Genomic DNA, 9,971 nt, shown 5'->3' with positions numbered 1-9,971 from the left:
CATCACCAAACAGAAACACTGATGCTCTGAGACACATGACAAAACAGATTACCAGACGGAAAAATTAACATACGAAGAAAAAAATAAATAATGAAACTAAAAAGTAATGCCTCCCAGCTCAGCCAATCACATCCCCTCTGGGGAACTTTCATTATAAATGCCCCCGTCTTAAAAAAATAAAAATAAAACGTCTGTCGCTCGTACGAATTCTGCAGACAGATCCAGATCCATTCAACTTGAATGGGTCCGTGATCCGTCCTCACCGCAAAAAAATACAACATGTTTTTTTTTTTGGCGGTGCATGGGATTCTGCGCCTTCGTTCCGCACCACACCTTCAAGATTCGTGATGCGCTGAGCACACGGCCGGTGCCCCCATATTGCGGACCGCAATACGGGCACGGCCGCATGCATAAGGGGTTTGTGCATTGTCAGCCGCGCAGGGATCAGTCTGCATTTAGGCCTCTTGCACACAAACGTATTTTCTTTCCGTTTTTTTTTTTGCGGACTGTATGCGGAACCATTTACGTCAATGGGTCTGCAAAAAAAAACTGAAGTTACTCCGTGTGCATTCCGTTTCCGTATTTCCGTTCTGCAAAAAAATAGTCCTATTATTGTCCGCGTTACGGACAAGGATAGGACTGTCCTATTAGGGGCCAGCTGTACCGTTCCGCAAAATACAGAATGCACACGGACGTCATCTGTATTTTTTTGCGGATCCGTTTTTTGCGGACCGCAAAATACATACGGTCGTGTGCAAGAGGCCTTGTTCACACGCAGTCATAAAAGAGACCTTTGACACGAACGGCAAAACTGTGGTAAAAAAAAAAATCAGTTTGGACAATATTATGTAGACTATAGAATTTTTTTAAAATTCAATGAATTATTTTTGTAAATTGTAAAAAAAAAAAAAAAATTTATAATTTTTTAATTCATATTTTATATGTAAATACCTTCTGCATTTATAAAAACAGTTAGGAAATGTATCTACCAATGTCCAATATAATAATACAAAAATAATTTTATTTTTTTTCAATTGGAAATTACGGACAAGGTTTAGGTAGCGACATCCATTCAGATATAAAAAAAAAAAAAACCTGCAGCTTGTCGCACCAATAAAAATGGAGCAGGGTTGGGTGGGAAGAAAAAAAAACAAAAAAAAAAAAACCTTTCGCTTGCCGGACTGCTGCCGTCGCACCAGCACCAGCAGCGCCGCTTTGCAGAAAGTTCACGAAGCGCGCCGGTCTTTCTGGGTTTCCTCCTCGCCATGGCCGCGCTCGGTTGCTTAGAAGCTGAACGTTGCTACCCTTGAGACCCATGAAAGGGTTAACGCTGTGCTCTTCTGCTGCACAGAGGCAGAGGGAAGGTTAGCAGAGGGATCAATCTGATTAGAGCTGAAGAAGAGGAAAGATGCGCTTGCTTGTCTGCCTGCTGCCTGCATCTGGTGGTTGAAGGTTATGTCTGAGGGTTGATTTTTATTTCTTTTATTTTTTTTTATTTTTTTTATTTATTTATTTATTTTTTATATATATATAGACCTATATATCATTATATCGTTCGACCTTTTTTTTTTCCGTTCTCGCAGGCTTGGGAGTACGCCACAGGAGCGGGGATGCTCTCGGGCTTGCATTTAAGGATTTTTCACCTGTGGACCTGATTCTGCAAAGCGCTGGGTGCTGCTTTGTTGCCTGCTAAGAGCACACCTGGGTATAAAGCACCCGCCTCCCTTCTCGTAAGCGATACCCTCCCTGTATCAGGAAGACCAGCCAGACCCTCTATCTGTGGACCTAAAAGAAATACTCATCCGTCCAGCCTGATCACCTGGGGGGGGGGAGGTAACGATCAGCCGCCATCGGCTGACAGCCAGCGCAGGAGCTGGACCCCTTCTGCTGGGAGAATTAACCTTGCCGTTCTGAAATAAAGGGGGGATCGAGACACCGAGAGGAGAGCGAGGAGAGGCAGAGCCTATAGCGGTGAGGATTTGACAAGAGCATGTGGATACTGGCCGTCTTCTTGTTCCAAAGCATCTTAAATGGTGAGCAACCTTGCACTACATATCCCTTATTGCTTCCAGCTGATCGGTACTGGATAGCGGCTAATTACCTCCTCATTGATGTGTATAGAAAGACAAAATCTCACCCCCCCCCCTTCTCCCCTCCTCCCCATCCCCTCCGTCATACAGCGCTTCTTACTGCTGCCGTGCTGAGAAATCGCTCGGTAATCATTTAAACTAGCTTGCCTGGCACATTCTACCTACCGATGTAGCAGAGCTGAATTAGTCCTTTTTAATGCGTAGAACTGTCTGAGCAGGTATATCTGCGGCCCTATGTAAAACACATGACAAACTCGGCACCCATAGCGATAAACCGACTCGGCTCTGCTACACCCGTAGCCGACTCGCAGAGATGCAATGCTGTCGGGGCGGGATGGCACACGCCGCCGTCATTGGTCGCGCAACATAGGATCCTGCTCTGTGGTTAGAGCCAGACGGCGGGCGGGATATTGTATGGCCGTACATGTGACCGTCACATGCCTGTATACATGTATCTATGGTACCGGGGGAAGAAATGGCATTTAATAAGTACGTTGTGTATGGGTGGGGGGGGGGGGGAAGATGATGAGTGTTATGCGAAGTCTACAGAATTTATTTTATTCTGCTGTTCACACTGTTTTACTCACCCTGCATTGCACTGTCAATTTTGCAAAAGAAAAATTTTCTTGCTTGATTTATCCTTGTCACACCGCATTAGAGGTTTAAGGTTGAAATGGCCAAGGGATATAAATTCACGCTGAGATATATAGTAAATGTATACAAAATAAATATACAAAAATGTAATAAATATATTATATACAATTTATTTTTATTTTTTAGATTAGACGTCAACCCTCAATATATTACATTTACAACAGAGAATCCAATCTAATATATATATATAAAATAATTATATATGTGTGTGTATGTGTGTGTGTATGTATATATATATATATATATATATATATATATTATATATATTTTTTTTACACGATAAATTTTTATTTATTTTTCTATTTTTTTTATTTCTATTTTTTTATTTTATTTATTTATTTTTTTAGGGCTAGAGGTCTGCCCTTGATACATTACATTTACACTAGAGAGTCCAAGCTATGAAAATAAAAATAAAAAAAGCCCTGCACCATATAGGGTGGGTGTGTTGTTCTTTTTGTCAGCTCTCACTCCCCCAGAAGAAATATTTGTAGCCCTGAAATAATCATTGAACGGACATCTGCCTATACTGTACCTCGCCTGTCTCTGAGCAGGAAGGGGGTTGTTAATTAATCCCCCCCCCGCAAGGTCACTTGGATCAGACAGAGAAGGGTTAAGGATTTTCAGTTTCGCCCTCTTTTAAATCTTGAGGTCTGGTTTTTCATTATAATTTTTTTTAGCTCCCTGTCACCTGCAGCTGAAGCCGCCATAACGCATTGCAGGAGATGGGCCTCGGAGAGCGGACGGGGATGCCTGATGGGCATCCGCTGTCGTATAGAGGCTTCATAGAATTTAATATTTTTTTTTTTAAAGCATTTTTATATAATATTTTTGTGACTTGTTTGTAAAGTGATGCAACAGGTCAGGCAGGGTGATAATGTAATAATATAGTCTATAGAGGGTGTATATAGGTATACCGTATACCTCTGCCTGTGGATGGGATGTAGATGTCCACAGCTATATGTTATTGTGGCATTTTCCTGTCGCAGAACCGTCAGGGCATACATCGAGAATGCAGCAGGGTCTTTGGAGAGAGGGCCGGGCCAGGTTGGCCTCCTCCCCTTTGCAAAGGATTGGTAAGACCGGGCATCCTTCTCTACCGGATCATAAGAGGGGGCAAACACCAGGTAATGGTGGTTAAGGGTGTGGTAACGTCCACGAGCTCTAGAAGGAGTCCTCCCTTTTATCCTTTCTGTGTTGAGCTCTGATTTTGCCTGAAAAAGAGCATGGTGGACTCTCTATGAGCCAGTGCAAGGGCCTGTCCATGTCTTGCAGGGTTGGCCATACATCTGAACCGTTGGCACGTAATATCAGATTACCATGGTGACTATTGGGGAATATGAACATCCAGTGGCAGTTTTGACCAGCACACAAACCACGAAATTGTATGAGGCCCCTGCCTGACAGACGAGTCAAACAGCACCTGTTGGATCCCATCCCCTCCGGTCACTCTCATAGGCCTCAGCTTCTGTCACCCCCCTAAAGTAATTTTTCTTTTTTTGGCTACTTAAAATCCTTATACAGCGATTTTATTATTTTTTTATTTTTTTTAAAATATATATATAGTGCTCTTACTCTTTTTCGTTCAGTAGTTTCTTCAAAAAACGAACTTTTATAATATGTAAATTACCTCTCTACCAGCAAGTAGGGCGTCTACTTGCTGGTAGCAGCCGCATCCTGCTTTAAAAAAAAAACGCCCCCTCCTCCTGTTGATTGACAGGGCCAGCTAGCGCTCTCCTCCTCCGGCTGGCCCTGTCTGCGTTATAAATCTCGCACCTGCGCCGTACCGGTCTTCAGTCGGCGCAGGCGCACTGAGAGGAGGAGGCTCGCTCGGCCGCTCCTTCCTCAGTGCGCCTGCGCCAGGTGTAGATGTGACGTCATCGGCGCAGGCGCATTGAGGATGGAGCGGCCGAGCGAGCGTCCTCCTCAGGGAAAATAATAGCTTTCTTAATACAGAATGCTAAGTAAATTAGGGATGGAGGGGTTAAAAAAAATAATACAATAATTTAACTCGTCTCATCCACTTGTTTGCGCAGCTCGGCTTCTCTTCTGTCTTCTTCTTTGATGACCCGGGAGGAAAATGACCTTTTGTGACGTCACTGTGCTCATCACATGGTCAATCACCATGGTGATGGACCATGTGATGAGCGCAGTGACATCACCAAAGGTGACCTGAATGGTTCTCACTTGGTTGACTCTTCTAAAATGTTATGTAATACTGTAAGTGCATGCATACCAACTTGTCCTAATTTTGTTGGGACAAACCCATGAACAGGGCAGAAAAGGGATGGGATTTATGCAAATGGGCCAAAAGTATTTTGGGGGTGTTCCCGGGGCGCAACTTAAATGCACGTTAGGAAGGAGCCGTGGGTAATGTGAGGCTGACTGTAGCCTACTGTGGCCTAGCCTCGTAAACTCAGCTGAGGGGAGGAGTCATCTGTGATTCAGAGACACCATTTAAGCGCATGGCTGGATCGGGCCATAAACCCTTAGATGGTCTACAACCTTGTGGATTTCAGGTAGTTTTTTTTATGTTTTTTTTTTCTTGGACTTCATGGAAATGTACTTATTTTATACTGTTCTTTAGATCCACTTCACTTTGGCAGCATAACATTTTTTAAACGGCAACAGCCGCTATTGCAATGTATGAATAGGAACTAAAGAAAATCCCATCACCACCATGATGCAGTAAAGATTTATATAACTACCTGGAATGTAGCCTTCAGAATGTGGTTGGTTATTCTGGGTAGCTATATAGTAGATTTAGGTCTATTGACCCCGCCATGTTGTCTGCTCATTGTACTGTATTTCCTGGTGGGAATGCTGTATCCTCGGGTTATCAGGGGTCATCAGATGACTCTGCCGGGGATAGGCAGGTGGTGTCCTCACCATCAGGAAGGTATAATGTCTAATCAGGGCTCCTCAGGCCTTTAACAGTTTACAGGAATGCATGCCGGATAAATAGGATTTAAAGCTTTGAGGGGAATAACTAGAGATGGGCCTAAAATACTGCAGATGAGAAACCTGAAGCGGTGATGATAGCTTTTAAAGGGGTTGTTGGGGGATTTCATACTGAAGGCTATTCCTTAGGATAGGCCATCAATATGAGGTTGGTGGGTGTCAGACTCGCGACACCCCTACGATCAGCTAATGAAAGGTCCATGGTGCTCCAACAAGAGTCACGTCCCCTTCATTGTTTACCAGCCATAGTCATCATGTAAGATGTGGGAAGGGTTAGGTTTAACCAACCAGCCAAAACTTTGGATGGGATAGAAATAAGGCAGGTGGTAGGAACATAAACCCATATACACATATTCTTTCCTTGGCATGAGACATCTGAAATTTTGCACCACAAACGTTTATTGGCCATTTGCTTGACAGTTGCATCACTTAGTATGAGGGTATAATACTCTTGGTGGTTACAGTCTTTAAGAGGCACAGTCCTTTAACTATTTGTCACAAGGGAAGAGACATCATCTTTCTAATGAGCTTAGCTTCTCACCTGGCTTTTTGGTATAGAGAGAGCCATTCCATCTGCAGGTCATCTCGGCAGCCATTTCATCTACATGTTCTCTTCAGTCATCTTCTGCCTCTGATCCATGCTGTCCAGCAGCCTTTCTCATCACGCTTGCCCAGCCACTTCAGCCCACCTGTATCGTAGGCTAGCAGGAAGGGTGAAGCCATCTCCTGCTACGCTCTTTCAGCCACTACCGCCACATGTGTCTGTCTTCTGGGTCACCGCAGCTGTGGAGACCACTTCTCTTGTCAAGGACTACAGTCAGGGCCTAGTCTATGCACACCCCCAGCCAGGAGATGTGTGCTACTCTCAACATCACTCGGCCATTTCAGGGCATCACAATTTCAAATGGGAGACTTCTCCTCCCCCTGCACAGTCTGTTCTGTTTAGTTGCGGCTAATTCTGCAGGCTCCAGAGCTGAAATCTTCCAGTGTTCCCTAGTGGCTCACTATCTGTGCACTGTATAGGCCTTTCGCTCCACCCAGTTCCCCAGTACGTGCGTGTCAATCACTTCCAAGCAACGTGGAACACAAACTTCTATGCCCCAGGTTTCTGTAGAATTTACAGTTTTTGTTTGTTTGTTTTAATTGAAGAAAATGTAATAAAAAAAAAAAAAAAAATTCTCATTAAAGAAAAGTCGCCCACTGCCTTGACCAGATGCCTGTGTCGGAAAATATGGCGCTCATTCAGAACATCATATTTCTCAATGTATTTACACCTGACAAGTGATAAATCTACTTCCCTCACTCTATTATAAAACGGTCTGCCTGCAGCCACCACTAGGGGGAGTGAGTTCACTGCAGAGGAATTTATACAGTTACCATTGTCTGCAATGTAAGCTGTAAAATTCCCTTTACACTTTACACTTCCCCTAGTGGTGGCTGCCTGAAAATGCTGTGTTTTCATGTTGGAAACAGGAGTTCAGTGCTGGTCCCCCTCCCAGGGCACAGTAGCAGTCGTATGGTCTGCCTCCATGGAAGGTTCATCAGTGGTTCTCACCTAGCCTTCCCAGAATCGTATATCGCAAAGACATGTAGAGTTTTTAAAAATATAGGAGAAAAGGTTGACTTGAGGATTACTCTTCTGATTATTTTTATTTAAACTTTTTTTAATTTTTGGCTTGAATATGCTGTTTAACCCGGCGTTATCTGTGCATCACATGACCCGGTAAACACGTGCGCGGCGCAGATTGCCCTCGTCAAGGGTAATTTATGCATTCATATGGCACATTGGTTTTCCTGTCGGCAGATTGAGTTTTGTGATACTTGAAGGTCTTGCATATTAAGCACGTGCTGTAAGTCACCCTGATAGCTCATTATATTAACGCACAACATATGTGCACATAAATCATTGCGGAAAGCACAAATATAGGTTTATGGCAGTATATTACGTTATATAATTACTCAGCAGACAAAAAGAAAACACGTAAATTTGTATCCGCGCCGCCCGCACCTGGAGTAGATACAATCCATACACTTATTGATATAGGCTCAATGGCAATATTAGGGCATGGGGAGTTCGAAATGTCAGGCTGGCTGTCCAGTACACCATCATATGCCACCATGAATTATGACCAAGTTGGAAGTGCCATGAAGTCAACGTGCAATTGTAAACCATTTTTATGGAATTAAAGGGGTTTTCTGGGGAGTGGGAGAAATGACTGGGCTTAGAATGGGTTAATAAAGTGAAAGAAATGATACCCACCTCATTGATCCACTGTCTCTCCCATTTTGACACCACAAGGATCTTCACAGATGACCCACCTCAGCCTGTGGTTTCTACTCCCTGCCTTGACACACGGGATATTCCCACTCAGCCAATCACTGGTTGTAGATTTATCACTTGTCAGCCAATCACTGGTTGCAGTGGTGATTGATTGGCAGAACGGGCACTTCCTGTGTCTAGAGAGGGAAGCAGGAAGTAGATGCCAGGAGGGACCCAAACAATAGCAGTGGGGGATCGGTGAGTATCTGTTCTTTATCCCACTTTGGGCTCGCCTCCATCAATGTTTCCCTCCTCTGAAACACCCCTTTAAAACAAAGAAATCTTTATTAGTCAAATATACTGACACTTTAATTTTAAGTTTATACTGGTGAGTGTGATTACGTGCACTAAATGACCCCTAAAGAATGGAGGGGGCTGAAAACAAAGCACTTACCGATTCTGTGGCGTCACATGATATATCACATGATCCCTCTCAGCCAGTCATCAGTTCTGGAAAAAGTCATGTGACTCTATATGAATCTGTGAAAAAATAGATGCATGTTCCATCAGATGCCAAATTTTTTGGGGGTAAGACCCTCACGATGGCAACAAGCAGTGGCGTACCTACCATATAGGCAGACCACGCAGCTGCTATGTGGCCCTTGAGGAAGAGGGGCCCGCAGTGGAGGAGAGTCCCCGCCCCCATCTATCTTCCTGTCTCCCGTCTGCTAGCCCCGCCTCCCGCCGGCTAGCTCCGCCTCCCGCCTGTTAGCTCCTGATGTCCTGCATGGCACAAGTGCAGAGGCAGGAGAAGATATGGGGGGAGGTGGGAGCTGTGTCACTCAGCTTTCTCAGACTATTCTCATGTCTCTCCACATGTGCCATGCAGGACAGCAGAAAAGCTGGGTGCTATTACATCATGCAATGTCCCTCAGATTTCCTGCTATCCTGCAAGGCATAAATGCGGATAATAAGAACATGGAATGGCAGGGGGGAGGGGTTCACCCAGCTTTCCCAGAGACTCCTGTCTCTGCACATGTGTCATGCAGGATAGCGAGTAATGTCAGTGTCTCCCAGCTGTCCTGCATGACACAGAGGATGGGGGAAGGGGGGCACTCACTTCCTCAAACTTTTCTCATGTCTATGCGCATGTGCATGTGCCATGCTGGACAGCAGGAAAGTTGGGTGGTATTACATCATGTAACGCCCCAGATTCTTGTCAATATACGCTGAACACCGCCGGGACCTATCAGATCCCATTCTCTATAAGGCTACTTTCACACTTGCGGCAGGACGGATCCGACAGGCTGTTCACCATGTCGGATCCGTCCTGCGGCTATTTAGCGCGACTGCCGCTCCGTCCCCATTGACTATAACGGGGGCGGAGCTCTGGTGCAGTATGGTGGTGCACGGCGAAAGCTGCCGGACTAAAAGGTACTGCATGTCTGACTTTTTAGTCCGGCGACTTTCGCCGTGCACCATATAATCAATGGGGACGGAGCGGCGGTCCGGCGGCACGGCGAAATAGCCACAGGATGGATCCGACATGGTGAACAGCCTGTCGGATCCGTCCTGCCGTAAGTGTGAAAGTACCCTAATGGGTCTTTTGGGATCCGGCATGAGTACTGCCATTTTGTAGAACAAAATACTTCTGCATGAGGTGGGGCAGGGGAGAAGTTAGGGAGGGTAGTGAGAGGAGCCAGGGTGCATAGTAGGAGGGACTAGGAACGGGCATGGGGGCCCAATCTAAATTCTTGCTATGGGGCCCAATGATTTCTGTGTACGCTCCTGGCAACAAGCCACTTCATACTTGCCAGCATTGTGGTTGGTAAATTTGTGGCATACAAGCCCCGCCCCACAGACACAACAAACCTGGCTGAGAACGCCCACTTATGGATTGGGCTTCCATAAACCCCTCCCCTTTTTTTTGGCCCAGGGCAGCCAGATTTTGCTGGGACTGTCTGAAAATCGGGGACATTCCCTGCAAAATTAAGACTATTGACAATTAT

The 9,971-nt window shown here is 45.1% G+C and overlaps 1 protein-coding gene across 1 annotated transcript in view; it reads left to right on the top strand.

Annotated features, from left to right (window-relative positions):
• Nucleotides 1–1,953: 1,953 nt before the first annotated feature.
• LOC122932841 (Down syndrome cell adhesion molecule homolog) overlaps nt 1,954–9,971 on the top strand; it is a 406,234-nt gene continuing 398,216 nt past the window's right edge. The window contains 1 exon segment of the mRNA XM_044287480.1: nt 1,954–2,033. Within this exon segment, the coding sequence (XP_044143415.1) occupies nt 1,991–2,033 (43 nt within the window). The 5' untranslated portion in view covers nt 1,954–1,990.

Source organism: Bufo gargarizans, chromosome 3, assembly GCF_014858855.1.
Source record: "Bufo gargarizans isolate SCDJY-AF-19 chromosome 3, ASM1485885v1, whole genome shotgun sequence".
Classification (NCBI taxonomy): domain Eukaryota; kingdom Metazoa; phylum Chordata; class Amphibia; order Anura; family Bufonidae; genus Bufo; species Bufo gargarizans.
The sequence above is the reverse complement of the archived record's forward strand: the minus strand, read 5'-3'. Positions and strand labels throughout refer to the sequence as shown.